General features: G+C 41.1%; 1 protein-coding gene across 3 annotated transcripts in view; it reads right to left on the bottom strand.

The window, feature by feature from the left end:
• The window catches only part of septin4b (septin 4b), a 221120-nt gene that overhangs the window by 14819 nt on the left and 190505 nt on the right, over window positions 1–15796 (bottom strand). For all 3 annotated transcript variants that reach the window (XM_060905783.1, XM_060905782.1, XM_060905781.1), the window contains exons 7-10: window positions 8903–9004; window positions 8640–8736; window positions 8248–8410; window positions 7843–7942 (exon numbers count right to left, since the gene is read on the bottom strand). In XM_060905783.1, coding sequence (XP_060761766.1) covers window positions 7843–7942; window positions 8248–8410; window positions 8640–8736; window positions 8903–9004 — 462 coding nt within the window. The remainder of the gene's footprint in view (window positions 1–7842; window positions 7943–8247; window positions 8411–8639; window positions 8737–8902; window positions 9005–15796) is intronic.

The following is a 15796-nucleotide window of genomic DNA, read 5'->3' as shown; positions in this document are numbered from 1 at the left end:
GTGAACGCCGTTCTATGGCCCAGAGCAAGTCATGCTACGTTTGTCCACTTTTCTTTACACGCGTGTAGCGTGTAGTGTGCAGCATGCAGCGTGCAGCGTGAACCTTCTATGGCCCAGCAGCCTTAGGCAACGTTTCTGGTGGCCAACCATGCGGTGAGACATTAGGACCTTTATGGCAGCTTGTGACGTCTGCTTCAGAAACAAGACTAGCAACAAACTGGCTGCCAGATTATTAAGGCCCCTACCTGTACCACACTGTCCTTGGTCCCATGTTGTTGTGGATTTCATCACTGGCCTCCCCTGCTCCAAGGGCAATACCTGCATTATGACGATCGTCAATCGCTTCTCTAAGGCGGCTCACTTCATTCCCCTCCCCAAGCTGCCTTCTGCCAAAGAAACAGTGGAACTATTGATCTACCACACATTTCAGATTCATGGTCTGCATACGGACATTGCATCCAACTGAGGCCCCCAGTTCTCCGCTCATTTCTGGAAAGAATTCTGAAAGCTTATTGGGGCCACTCTTAGCCTCTCCTCAGGTTACTACCCCCAGACTAATAGGCAGACAGAGCACACCAATCAGAAACTGGAGAACGCTTTATGGTGCCTAACTTCTGGTGATTCATCTTCCTGGATCCAGATGCTCCCTTGGATCGAATATGCCCACAACAGCCTTCCTTCATCATCTACTGGGCTGACTCCCTTCCAGTGTTGTCTTGGTTACCAGTCCCCTCTTTTCCCCGAACAGGAGGAGGAGGTGTCTGTTACTTCAGCCCAAGCTTTTGTCCAGCACTGCTGCAGAATTTGGGCATGTGCCAGACATCACCTTTTGCATGCCAATCGCATGTACAAAACGATGCCAGATTGTCATCGCAGACTGGCTCCTGTGTACCGCCCAGGACAAAAGGTCATGTTGTCCACAGCCAATCTCCCTATCAGGGTCTCCTCACACAAGCTGGCCCCCAGGTTTTTTGGACCCTTCCCCATTTCTAAGGTCATTAATCCCACAACTGTTAGGTTGGCATTACCCAGGTATATACGGTGGCTCCACTCATCTTTCCATGTCTCACAAGATGCTTCCCAGGATCATCAATGGAGGGGAGGCCTACACAGTTAAGAAACTACTAAAGGTCTGTCAAAGAGGTCAGGGACTACAGTATCTGGTCGACTGGGAGGGCTATGGCCCAGAGGAGAGGTCTTGGGTGCCGGCGAGGTTCATCCTCGACCCTGTGCTCATCAGGGATTTCCACCGCAAGAACCCAGGAACTCTGTCTGGGACGCCCAGAGGCATCTATGGGGGGGGGGGGGGGGGGGGGGGTACTGTCACAATCCAGCCTGGAACTTCCAGATTTTGATCTGCACCTTTGTGCTCTGCTCTGTATTTTTCCCCGTTCTCCCCGTGCTGTGTTAGCACACCTGCTACGTGTTTATCATCAGCCACCCTATATAAACACACCGAGGAGATTCACGCAGCATGGATACTCGCTCACTGTAAGTTTTGTCTTGCTCATGCTCACATTCTTGTTTATGCTTATGCTCTGTTCCTCGACTTTGTTTAGGTTTTTGGATTATGATTTTTGCCTGCAATTTTTGGGACACCAAAAACCATTTTGGAATTAGCTGTTAGTGTTGTAAAGATGACAAAGAACAATCGCATTAATGTAAACCTGTGATTTGTCTTACAGATGGAAAAGCTGTTGGAGCTGCTTCATTTGACATTCCTAAAAGTCATGGTAGATGCTTCAAGGATCATCATTTGTATTACCTGCTTCTTTCTGTATTTTAAAAAAGGATTTACAAATGTTAATCACGTTATCGCCTGAGAGAGGAACACAATCTATCATGTTCATGACCTTTTTCCTCTCATGTAAACAAACTAGAGCTCACTTTTTATAAAGGTTGATGGAACTCGAATTAATCATGACTCAAAAGAATTTGAGAAAAATTCACTTTTGTAAAAACCTGTCCACTTGGGTTTAATTTGTAGTTTGGAAGCTTGTTTTGTGTGATGTCCATGTTGACTGTTTGCTGGTCATTTGGATCATGTAATACATGGTCTGATAAACAAGGAGAAGCAGTCAGTGTGGAACATGGACCTTGATTCACCACCTACACGACTACGAAGAAGGCCAGAGAACAGATTGTCAGAAATGAATAGTCAAACTCTGGTGTGAAAAGATCAAGGATGCAATTATGCTTATTATATGATAATAAGTCGACAGTAAATAAAATAATATATTTATATATATTTAATTCATTTATATGCAATACAAACATTTTTGTGTGTCAACCAGTGCAAGTAGAACTTCAGTAAGAGATTAATCATGAACTCGGTTCTAATATTGAACTAATATTTAGCTGGGTAGTCCATGATGTCCAAGTTGATTTTTTTTAGTTGATAGTAGTGTGTAGGAACTTTCAAGCTGTAATCAAGGACTCAAAAGAACAAATATGGGGAACAAACATGAGCTCACATAGAGGTCAAATTACCTTCGTCATCCATCAACATGGGAAAGATAAGAGAAACCAAAAGAGAGAGAAGTGTTTTGACCTTCAAAAGTTAAGGAATGGTTATTAAAAAAGAAAAAAAAAAAGATACTCGTCTGAAAATGCCCATTTCTACTGTTAGGGCAATATTAAAAGAACTCGACGCCAACGGCATCGATGGGGATGCCTCCACCCGGTAGACTACACGCCTTATTAAGTTGTGATTTGGGGATGGACATTTGACCTCACAGTAATCTTGACCTGGTGAAATTACTTGTATCAGCTTTGGGGATATTGTGTTCACAAGGTTTTCCGACAGACATTTGACCTCACAGTGACCTTGACCTTAGACCTTTTGATCTCAAAATCTAATCAGTTCATGTTTGTCCCAAAGCGCACAAATGGTGAAAGTTTGGTGAAATTCCTTTCATTCGCCTTCACTGTAAAAAATGTAACTTGCAAAATTGTTGAGTGAAAAAAGGATTCTAAGTTGAATGAACAAATTTCCCTTCTACTTGTTCAAGTAACTAAAAAAAAAATAGTTGAGATGCCTTTCCTTCGCCACAAGTTCATAGGAATTGGAAAATTAAGTGAACTTATATATTCAAGTGCTGATTGACGCCCCTTAACCAATGCCACTGCGCATGCGCACTTCACAAGTTCGAAAGTTTCAACGGTTGGGTGGAGTGAGAAGTCCATGGAAACTGACACGAGACGTTGTATAGGAATATAGACTAAGTTTTCCTCAACAGAAGCCAGGGAATTCCCTCCTTGTATGTCGGTATTTGTTTCTGTTTGTGTAATAATAGGCAAAGTGAAGTAGAACTTAAGTGTTGAGAGATTTGTGTTAACTAAAAAAAAATGTAATGCACACTAAATCATTGTGTAAAAAAAAAATAAAGCCAACTTAAAAATGTAATGCAACCTGCTGCCAAAGGATTTTGAGTAAACTCAACTTAGAACCATGATGTGCCAACTTGCTCTTCTCAGTTAATTGGCATTATTATTTCAATTTATTTCAACTAAACAATTTGTTGGACTGAACTTCTAAAACCAAGTCAAGGCAACCACTGTGGCTCAGGTGGATAAGGCACCATACCATAAATCTGGGGACCCGGGTTTGATTCCGACCCGAGGTCATTTCCCGATCCCTCCACGTCTCTCTCCTGTTCATTTCCTGTCTCTACACTGTCCTATCCAATAAAGGTGGAAAAAGCCCAAAAAAAATCTTTAAAAAAAGAATAATTTAGGATAACAATGTTTTGTGCCAACTTGCTTTTTCCAAGTTAATTGGAATGACTATTTCAATTTATTTCAACTAAACAATTTGAATGCACTGAACTTGCTAAATAAAGTAAGGTCAACATAAAATACTCATCTGTGTCGACTTAAAAGAGCAAGTCAGCACAACTATTTGGCCAGGAGTTGAGTTTACTCAAAATCCTTTGGCAGCAGGTTGCGTTACATTTTTAAGTTGGCTTGACTAATTTTTTTTTAGTGTTGGAGATATTGTGTTCACAAGGTTTTCAGACAGACATTTGACCTCACAGTGACCTTGACCTTAGACCTTTTGATCTCAAAATCTAATCAGTTCATGTTTGTCCCAAAGCACACAAATGGTGAAAGTTTGGTGAAATTCCTTTCATTAGCCTTTGAGATATCGTGTTCACAAGGTTTCGGCACGGACAGACAGATGGACAACCCGAAAACGTAATGCCTCCTGCACCTTACGGTGGCGGAGGCATAAAATACATAAAAAAAGATAGCACTCGACGCCAATGACGTCAATGGGGATGCCTCCGCCTGGTAGACTACATGCCTTATTAAGTTGTGATTTGGGGATGGACATTTGACCTCACAGTAATCTTGACCTGGTGAAATTACTTGTAGTAGCCTTGGAGATATTGTGTCCACAAGGTTTTCCGACAGACATTTGACCTCACAGTGACCTTGACCTTAGACCTTTTGATCTCAAAATCTAATCAGTTCATGTTTGTCCCAAAGCACACAAATGGTGAAAGTTTGGTGAAATTCCTTTCATTAGCCTTTGAGATATCACGTTCACAAGTTTTCAGGACGGATGGATGCACGCACGCACGGACAGATGGACAACCCAAAAACATAATGCCTCCTGCACCTTACGGTGGCGGAGGCATAAAAACTGGACACCAACTGAAGCTGTTACCAACTTGCCTGGAAGAGGACCCAAGTTTATTTTGCCCCCACGTACAGTGAGGAGGAGAGTAAGAGAGGCAAAAAAAAAAAACAGCCTCAAGTATCACTGTTAGTGAATTGCAAGAAAAAGTAAAACCTTGAGGTTTCCAAGTCTCCAAAACCACCATCAGATGCCAGCTCCATGCCAACAGATTATTTGGAAGGTATACCAGAAAAAAAAAAAAAACATTGCCAGTTAACCACAAATGTAAGCATCTGGAGTTTGCAAAATGCTACTACTGTACAACTTTGACTGGAACTGGTGTTCTATGATCTGATCTAACAAAACTGAAGCTTTTTGGCAATAAACACTCAAGGTGGGTTTGGTGTAAAAAGTAGAATGGATATAATGAAAAGAACCCGATCCCAACTGTAAATTATGGTGAAAGTTCTGTGATGTTTTTGGGCTTTTTCCTCCAAAGGCCCTGGAAACCTTGTTAGGGTACATGGCGTCATGGACTCCATGAAATACCAGGACATTTTAAATCAAATGTGGCTGTTTCTGACAGGAAATTAAAACTGGGTCGTCATTGGATCTTCGAGCAGGACAATGATCTGAAGCATATGTCCAAATCAACATAAAAATGCTTCACTGACAACAGAATCAAGCTTCAGCCATGGCCATCTCAGTGGCCTGACCTGAACCCCATTGAAAACCTGTGGGGTGAGCTGAAGAGGAGAGAGTACAAGAGAGGGCCTCGGACCCTGGATGATCTGGAGAGATTGTGTAAAGAGGAATGGTCTCAGATGCCCTGCTCTGTATCTCCAACCTTATAAAATGTTACAGGAGATTCAGTGCTGTTTTACTGGAAAAGGAGGTTGTACAAAGTATTGAATGCAGTGGTGGCAATAATAGTGGTATGTGTTTTGGTTGAAAATAATTATGTCTTGATGAGGGATTTGTTTTTCTCTGAATAAATTTATTTCAATTAAAAGGTTAGATTTTTCTCATTTTTTCAGTGCGAAATTAAATGACTTCACCAAAAGGTGGATTTTTTTTCTAAAACTTTTTACTAATCTGTACAAGGTGGGGCCAATAAGTGTGGAGGGCACTGTGTTTGTGTGTGTAATATTAATTTTACACACACACACACACACACACACACACACACACACACACACACACACACACACACACACACACAATACTGTGCAAAAGTCTGAGGTACATGTAAAGAAATGTTGTAGACCAAAAATGGCTTAAAAAATAATGAAATATTTCAACATTGAAAATAAATACTATAAAATAGAAGTAAGCCATAATAAATGAAACAAAGCCAATATTTGGTATGAGACGACCCTTCGCTTTAAAAAAAAATAGTAGTCTCAGGTGCAATGAGAGCAGTTTTATTAGGAAATGAGCTGTAGGTCTTACTGAGCATCTTACAGAACCAGTCACAGTTCTTCTGGACACTTTGTCACACTCGCTTCTTCATTTTGCAGCAAAACCCAGTAGCCTTCATCATGTTTTCTTTTTTAATCTGAAACGTGCTCTCTTATGTATTTATGCTGCTCAGATACAAACTTTTTTTTTTCTGTAACATTTAATTTTGTGCTGGAAAACGAACATTTGGAACTCTAAAATGTTTTTGTACTGACTCGATAATGTAGAAGTCATAAAATAGAAATCTGTAACAAAGTTTGTAAGACAAAAAAATAGGGTGCCCTAAGACTTTTGCACAGTTGTGTGTGTGTGTGTGTATTTAAGTATAAAGTGAAAAGCAGTAAGGCAGACATGCTTGTGAGTACTGAGTTTAAGTGTTAATTCAGACTGACAGCAGTAGGTTTGAAAATTTCTAATGACAATGTTTTGGTTTCTGTCTAGAGAGCTACTTAAGCTTGATATAAAAAAAATTTAGAGAAACTCTTTAATGTTGCAATGCAACATGAATTATTTTACTACAACAGTTTTAAAATAAGAGAAGCAACAGTTCATGAAAAGAGAGAGAGATATATAAATAAATAAATAAATAAATAGATAGATAGATAGATAGATAGATAGATAGATAGATAGATAGATAGATAGATAGATAGATAGATAGATAGATAGATAGATAAATGCAAACAAACAGGGAAGAAAAAAATGAGTCTAGATGTAGGGACTTGGGAATATTGTATTCCCAATTCCAAAGTATTGACAAAGTTTTAAAAAAAAAATTTTAAGCCTTCATAGAATATTCCCAAGTCACAGTATCTTCAATCCTGAGTCTAAAGTGCATCAGCAAGGAAGTGTGTAGGCTTCCAGAACTATAGAACTAAACTTTGGAACTTCAGACATATTTCCACTGGGGGAACGAGGGCAGTGAAGCTTGTGTGGGACCAATCAGCAAAGGAACGTTCAAAAAATGTTCAGAAAAAGTTCCCGAGTTGTTGAAAAAGTGAACGTGCTGGAAACTCACCTAAAGAGGCATTCAAAGAGGATGCATACTAATAACCTGATCATCTCTGAGTCTGGGTAAGTACACAACATGATGTGACATCTTATTAGATGAAAACTGCTTTTCAGATTTAAAAAAAGAAAAAAAAACACAACACACACACACACACCACAATATATATATCTTCGCTGAGAATTTAGCTAATTAAGAACTTATGTACCAAATCTAACATATTTTGATTTTCTATATCTGACCACATGTGTAGAAGAATAACAGTATGTGCGGTTTCGAGTCATAAAAACTCCCAACTAAATATTTTAGCACCCAAATGACTCAATGAAATGGAAAAAAGGGCAGAGGATTTTTACAACAAGCCTTCTTTCTGTTAGACAGTTATTAATATACTCACTGTGTTTGAAAATAATGGTTATCTTCACCTGTCATGAAAGGGGGCGTGACAACTCTGCTCTGTACCTTATTTTCCTGAAAGCTTATGATTTTATTTCATTCCCAGAGACACCTTGGTTAGGGTTTATGACTCGCTATAGATGATCGCTTTTGAATTTTGCAAATACGTGGCTTTAAAAATGACATTTCAGCCATCGGGAACCCTCTGTTGGTTCTACTTGACTAAACTTGTTTAGAGGTCAGCATGTGTGTGTGTGTGTGTGTGTGTGTGTGTATATGTGTGTATGACAGAGGGAGGATCAGAGTGTGGCTCAGTTTCTGCATCGTGATTGATCAGGTAGGACGACGGCTGTACCTCTTCATCTTTCTCGCGGATCAGTTTTTCCGTCTCTGTGTCCGTTACGTTGGGCTCCGTGGGAATGGGGAAGTCTGTGCCACTCTCTCTAGTGAGTTTGCTGAATGAAAAAAAAACAAACAAGCAAACAAATTTATCCACATGAAAAATACATGAGGCATTTGTATATCTATTTTGCTGTGCTTCATCCTGGAATTGAAATGGACTTAACTGGGAATTTCCCCCCATTTGATTTATAGAACATGTCTATATTTAAAAGGTGCAAAATATTTATTGACAATGACACAAAGGTTAATCAAACAAAAAAGACGACATTTGTTTCTTGCATAAGTATTCACCCCCTTGGGTCAATACATGTAGAACTTTATCTCCATTTCTGTGTGCGTGTGTGTGTTTTCTTCATACTTGCGATTGCGCTCTTTGACCACCATGCGCGTCATGCTTTGGATGCACTGAGCTCTGTAGTTCTCATAGTGAGTTTCCCGTGTCACGTCCTTCAGGTCCTGCATGTGTGTGCGTACCAGCATGTTCCTCAGCTTTATGAAATCACAGTGTGCAGAGTTTTCCACTGGAATACACACACACACGCAATTAATAATGAAAAATCTAAACTAGTTAGATGATCAGACTTAATGGTAACAACGTTGTTATATTTGCAGTGTGTACACTGCATGGCAGATTTTTTTTATATATATACACACACACACACACACACACACACACAATACTGATTGTTTGTCCTTGAATGTTTAACATTTTATTCCATAATGGTTCATACAAGTTCATGAAGAAAGTACCCTCTACAATGCCCCAGGGGTAAAGTCGACCCCGCACTCTCTTTCCTTTTGCCTCAACGACAGTGTTACTGCCGATCACTGCAAATGGAATGCTCTCCTGCAGAGAGAGAGAGGGAGAGAAAATAATTATTAGGAGAAGAAGTGAGGCATTGCAGTAGCATCTGCTGCACTGCAGGTAGTTCTCCTTCTCCATCTTTCTCTGTTCACGTTGCTTCATAAACACACACACACAGGCATCTCTAGTGTAGATTAATCATACACACCTTCAGTTCGTGGTCTTGCTGTTTGAAGTCCTCATCCTCATCTGAATCACAATCAGGAAACTGGTAGATTTTGATCCCGTATTGCTCGATCTCCTCTCGAATCTGTCAGAAGGAGTGTTAGACTGAAACTAAAGGTATAACAGTATCCAAAAAACAAAACAAAAAAAAGAAAAGAAAAAAATCTACAGCATCATAACAGCATAACCCATTAACACAGTTTTTAATGTTTAAAGGAAATTTGCTTATGGACTTTTATTTAAAAACAGAATGGAAATTATTATGATAGGATTAGGGTTAAACCATGTTAACCAGGTATTAAACCATTTGCACAGATACACAGTATTGTTAAATGCACATTATTATAGGTGAAGTCAGTGATTTTAAAGGATGTTCTTAAAAATAATATTCATTCATTCATTCATTTATTACAAAAAAAACCCCCACACAAGTCCTTTCTTCCAGTATTTGCTCCAAAACCACACCCTCAAAACACATGCACGCTGAGCCTGGACTATAACACCATCAAGAGTAAAAGGCAAGGAACACCATCTGCTCATGTAACTGTGGTGGTCAAGGCTTTAAACATGTTCACCTACATATGCATGAGAAATTTCACAAATGTGTTTCACACATATCAGCCTATAAAAGTCAACATTAGGGTGACCAGACATCCCCATTTTTTGTGGGACAGTCCCCATTTTTGGTGGCCTGTCCCTGGAAATGTCCCCATTTTTAACCATGACCGACAGACCCGAGAAAAACAAACAAACCCCAGACCGGAAAAAAAACCCAGACTGAAACATCTACCAGGTTTCAGCAGACACCTCACGTATTGTTTAAGACAGGCTCAGGTCGATAGCAGAGATGTTCTAGAACACCTCTGGCAATAGCCTTTCCAGTATTTTGACTGGTGGAGCTGATGAACAACTTTTTAGCAGAGTGCTAGAATCTTTGCCTAAACTAAAGTCACTCGTTCAGCTTTGACAGACTGCTCCATCCGCTCCTGGACAGGTGAACAGGTCTTTTCTTGTAGGCCTAAGTGACATTGTCATCTATGTTACTTAGCCTTTAAATGTGTAAGCTACATTTTGCGATGTTGTATATAACATAACGTTGCTTGCCACACTGTACTGAGATGTAGCGGTTGACCTAACAAACCGTAGCCTACTGCGGCCAATGCTAGTAGGAGAAAGCTCAGTGCTGCACCAGTCAGTCAGGTGAAGTTGTTGCTAGATGTAGTGCTGCTGTAACAGAAATCCAGCTGAGGTAAAATTGTAACAGTTCAACGGCATAAGCTAACTTACACACAAACTGGTGTGTTATCCCACAGAGTAGCTGGCGATGTAAAGCTGTAGGCTTATGGTAATGTTACCAAAGTGTCAGTAATTTGTATAATTTATTGTGATGTGTAGCAAACTACACATTTTGATTAAAGCTACTCTTTTAGGCAAGGTTATCAATTCAACTATGGCTACAATTTAGGCTATGGCAGATCAGGAATCATTTGTATTCTCAGTAATAATAATAATAATAGCTACCATACCTTAAAGTGCTGATGACACATTTTTGACATCTTTGGCGATGTTTTATAACATAAAAAGTAATTCCCGATGATCCATATATTAATTCACGAAGGCGCCTATTTTACAAGTTATGATAAAAAACGCGGCTATTTGGGCAAATTTGACAGGGCTGCAGCACCCAGGAGATGAAGGAGGAGCTATATGATGTCAGCGAAAGAACCTTCCTCCTAACTTACCAGTTTATTGTTGATGCGAGAGGTGTTCAGTCTGTCATTATTAGTATTATTATTATACATTTTATATATATATATATATATATATATATATATATATATAGTTATTATGCCTTCGCGTTGTGTTGCCGGCTTTTGCTCCAAAACCCACAAGGATGGGGTAAGTTTATTCAAGTTTCCCAGAGATCCCGAGCTGCATGCGAAGTGGGTGAAGCAAGTCAGGCGCACTCGTGACAAGTGGGAGCCCTCACCAACATCCGTCCTGTGCTCTGAACACTTCGATTTGGATTGTTTTGACACCCTTCCCAGCTTAAAAGAATCTCCTGGGTGTTCAGTTCAGCACAAACGTGTGTTACTACCATCAGCACTGCCTACACAGTGTTGCCAGATTGGGAGGTTTCCCGCCCAGTTGGGTGGTTTCAAGTGCATTTTGGTGGGTTTTGAACATATTTTGTGCTGGAAAACGTCAGCAGTATGTGTTGCCAGATACTGCTGAAGTTTTCCAGCCCAAAATATGTTCAAAACCCACCAAAATGCTCTTGAAACCGCTCAACTGGGTGGGAAACCTCCCAATCTGGCAACACTGCCAGTATTCCGGAGGGGGTCTACTAGTAGCTATGCCGGATCCAAAGACAGTCCTCCTGTCAGAACATGTGTTGTGAAACGACATAAGATAAAGGTACGTAGAGCTATAGATTCTACATGATAATCATAAATGTAATCATAAAGTCGGCGTGATATCAGTCATGTATTTGCTTGTGAAAGCTTGCGGCTTTCATGTAACTGCCGCCTAGCAACGAGAGGCAAAGGGTAAAGAGGGTAGGCTATCATAGATTCTATTCGGAAGAGATCAACACAATTCTAGATTCCCAGAAGAGGAAGAGCTAGCACTAGAGAGTTCACCGGCGTTTTCATGCGCCATTTCCATTGAGTAGAACCAGAGTAGAACAGCCAGTGAACCGCAGCGTGTTCTTCCACTGACGTCACAACATGGCCGCAAGCCACGGACCCAGTTTTCTTGCGCTGTGCAATTAAAAGTTGGATATTTGCGTAACAACAGCTTCTTTTCACGTAATTATAACAGAAATCTAACATGTTTGCCATGTTGTATAATTTATTTAAGAAATTGCATAGAGTCATGTTCGTGTCATCAGCCCTTTAAAATTGCTTGGATTGAAGTAAACTGTTAATTTAAATACAGGTGTTGTGTGTTTTGTATTTTAAATATATTGTCCATTACTAATGGTATATATGGTAATTAACTTAACATATTTACTTTCATGGGTCTAATTTCCTAATGAGATTGTTCAATAAGATCTTAGAGAATGAGAAAATGCGAATGAATGGAGAAAGAGTGTGCTAGCCCCAATATACAAGAATAAGGGAGATGTACAGAGCTGCAGTAATTACAGAGGGATAAACTTGATGAGCCATACCATGAAGTTATGGGAAAGGGTATTGAGAAGAGAGGTAGCAATCTGTGAACAGCAGTACGGGTTTATGCCAAGGAAGAGCACGTCGGATGCAATTTTTGCTTTAAGAATGTTAATGGAGAAGTACAGGGAAGGCCAGAGAAAGCTACATTGTGTGTTTGTAGACTTGGAGAAGGCATACGATAGCGTGCCGAGAGATGAGTTATGGTATTGTATGAGAGTGGAGTGAATGAGAAGTATATTAGAGTGGTGCAAGACATGTATAAGAACAGTGAAACAGCAGTGAGGTGTGCAGTTGGAACGACTGAATGGTTCAAGGTGAAGGTGGGACTTCATCAAGGATCTGCTTTGAGTCCTTTCTTGTTTGCCATAGTGATGGATAGCTTGACGGACGAAGTGAGGCAAGAGTCACCATGGAACATGATGTTTGCGGATGATATTGTAATATGTGGTGAAAGTAGAAGGAGGTTGAGTTGGGTTTGGAGAGATGGAGATATGCATTGGAACGAAGAGGAATGAAGGTGAGCAGGAGCAAAACAGAATACATGTGCATCAATGAGAATGGGGATGAGAGTGTAGTGGAGATGCAAGGAGTAGACATAAAGAAAGTTGGTGAATTCAAGTACCTGGGGTCAACTGTGCAGGAAAATGGGAGCTGCGACAGTGAGGTGAAAAAGAGAGTGCAGGCAGGGTGGAGCAGTTGGAGAAGGAGTTCGGAAGTCATTTGTGATAGGAAAGTCCCAGCAAAAGTGAAAGGTAAGATGTATAAAACGGTAGTGAGACCAGCTGTGATGTATGGATTAGAGACCATACCCTTAATGAAGAGACAGGAGGCAAAGTTGGAGGTGATGGAGTTGAGGATGTTAAGGTTTGCGATGGGAGTGACAAGGTTGGACAGGATAAGGAACGAGCACATCAGGGGGAGAGCACATGTGGAGAGCTTGGGAATTAAGCTAAAAGAGATGAGACTGAGATGGTATGGGCACATCCTGAGAAGAGATGCAGAGCATGTTGGAAGGAGAATGTTAAGGATGGAGCTGCCAGGCACACGAAAACGAGGAAGGCCAAAGAGGAGATACATGGATGTGGTGAGAGAGGACATGAAAGTGGCAAGTGTGGTAGAGAAGGATGCGGAAGACGGAGCAATGAAGACAACAGATCCGCTGTGGCGACCCCTAATCAGGAGCAGCCAAAAGAAGAAGCCTTTCATGGATCTAAAACATTATTTCATTGCTATGGCTATGTAGATCCACTGTGCTAAGATAAATTCAGCACCGCATGGATGGGTGTTTATAAAGCCCTCTATCCACTCATCTCCGTTTATTGCATGTCCTGTATGTTTATAAAAAGAACCTTTTCCACACACTTACTAAAGAACAGCACAATACTACAAACAAAGAAATCTATACCGTGGTGCTTGAAAGTGTGTGAACCCTTTACAATTTTCTAATTTTCTACATAAATGTGATCATAAACAACATCATCAGATTTTCACACAAGTCCTTTGTTAGCACTGCTGGCATCGCAGTAGCATCTTCAGTCGCAACTGAAGTGGGAGACCTGACTGGTGAGGCCTACCCACTCTCTGTCTCCAAGCATAACATATCAGAGAGCAAACAGCAGGAAGGCAGCTGGCCCAGATGGTATGCCTGGGCGGGTGCTAAAATCATTTGCTGACCGGTTAGCTCCGGTGTTCACCTCTATTTTCAATCTTTTTCTGGCCCATTCTGTCGTCCACACATGCTTCAAAGTATCCACCATTAATTATCCTTGTACCCAAGAAGACCATGCCAGCCTGCTTAAATGACTATCGCCCTGTTGCATTGACCTCTGTGGTAATGAAGTGCTTTGAGAAACTTATCAAAGACTTCATCTACACATCTCTACATGACTCGTTAGACCCCCTTCAGTTGTCCTATCACCTCAACAGGAGTTCATCTTCCACATCCTCCATGCCATCTTTTCCCACCTGGACATCGGATGAATGCTTTTCATTGATTTCAATTCAGTGTTCAACACCATAGTTCCCCTCAGACTGGTCAGTAACCTCAGGGACCTGGGGTTGAGTCCCTCATTTTGCTCCTAGAGCCAGAGTTTCCTGACTGACAGACCACAAGTGGTGAAGATTAGTAACTGCATCTCCAGCACCAGAACCCTCAACACTGGCGTACCCCAAGGCTGCGTCCTGAGTCCTCGGCTCTACTTCCTTTACACATGGTAGTAGGCCTGATCTCGAACAACAACGAGACAGCCTACATGGACAAGGTGGAGGCGCTGTCAGCATGGTGCAAGGAGAACAATTTGGACCTAAATGTCTCCAAGACCAAGGAGAAGGCGGTAGACTTCAGCAGGGAGAAGCAGAGGATCCACGACACATCACTCAGGATCTACAGGACCCCAGTAAAGAAGGTGAGCAGCTACAGGTACCTCGGAGTTCACATCTCTAAGTACCTGACTTGGACTACACACAGCTCCACCCTGGTGAAGAAAACTCAGCAGTGCTTGTATCACCTCAGATGGCTGAAGAAATTCAAGATCTTCACAATGCTGCAGAAAATCTTTTACACCACCACAATAGAGTGTGTGCTCTTTGGAAGCATCAATTCCTGGAATGACAGTTACCAGAAACATTTAGGGGTCACACTAGAGGGGGGCGGCCATGGCCTGAAGGTTAGAGAAGCAGCCTTGGGCCCAAAGGGTCGCCAGTTTGATTCCTGGGACTGGCAGGAAAAATGCGAGGGGAGTTGAGTGAATGAACAGCATGTTCCCCTCCCTCTGTATCATGGCTGAGTAAGGAACCTAACCCCAACTGCTCCCTGGGCACTGTAGCATAGCTGCCCACTGGTGTGTGTGTGCGCGCGCGTGTGTGCGCTCACTGTTCACATGTGTGTTTACTGTTTCAGATGCAGTGGAGGAGGTATTTCACTGTGCTTGAGTTGTACATGTGACAAATACAGGCTTCTTTTTCTAGATACTGAAAACAAAGATTCACATACTTTTACTGCTCACTGATATGTAATATTAGATCATTTTCCTCAATAAATAAATGACCGAGCATAATATTTTTGACTCGTTTGTTTAATTTGGTTCTTTTTAACTCCTTTTAGAACATGTATGAAAACCTGATGATGTTTTAGGTCAGATGTATACAAAAATATAGACACTAATATAAAAGGAGGCATCTCTTTAACCATTAAAGTGCACATCACGGGTAAATTCAGGAGCAAGATCAATGTAATTCTCCTATTTTAGATTAAACTTTGGTCAAATATCTGTCACATTTTGCATTTTGTGCAATTTTTATACCTTGCGCAATACCAGAAAAATTCAGTTGAAATCAAGCCATTTGAGGCGAATTGGTCCGCCTCTGAAAAAACTTGGCATTTGGATTTCCCAGCAAACACTGATTTTCGTGACGTCGTGTGCGGGACACCTCCCTCTGAATCCTACACCGGTGCTGGTTTGTTTATGAGAAAACGACCTGGTGGTTTTCTGCAAATTTCTTCAACGTTATCGCGTAATTATTAAAATGGTTAACAGATGTATTGTAGGAGGGGTGTAGCAACACCAATCTTGATGGGATTAGTACTCATCGTTTCCCAAAAGACCGGACAATGAGAGAGAAATGGGAGCGCTTGGTCTACACAGGCTGTGCACTGAAACCGTGCAAGCTCTCGCAGCTTGCTGGCGCTTCCGCATGTAACG

This window comes from Neoarius graeffei, chromosome 23 (genome assembly GCF_027579695.1).
Source record: "Neoarius graeffei isolate fNeoGra1 chromosome 23, fNeoGra1.pri, whole genome shotgun sequence".
NCBI lineage: Eukaryota > Metazoa > Chordata > Actinopteri > Siluriformes > Ariidae > Neoarius > Neoarius graeffei.
The sequence above is the reverse complement of the archived record's forward strand: the minus strand, read 5'-3'. Positions and strand labels throughout refer to the sequence as shown.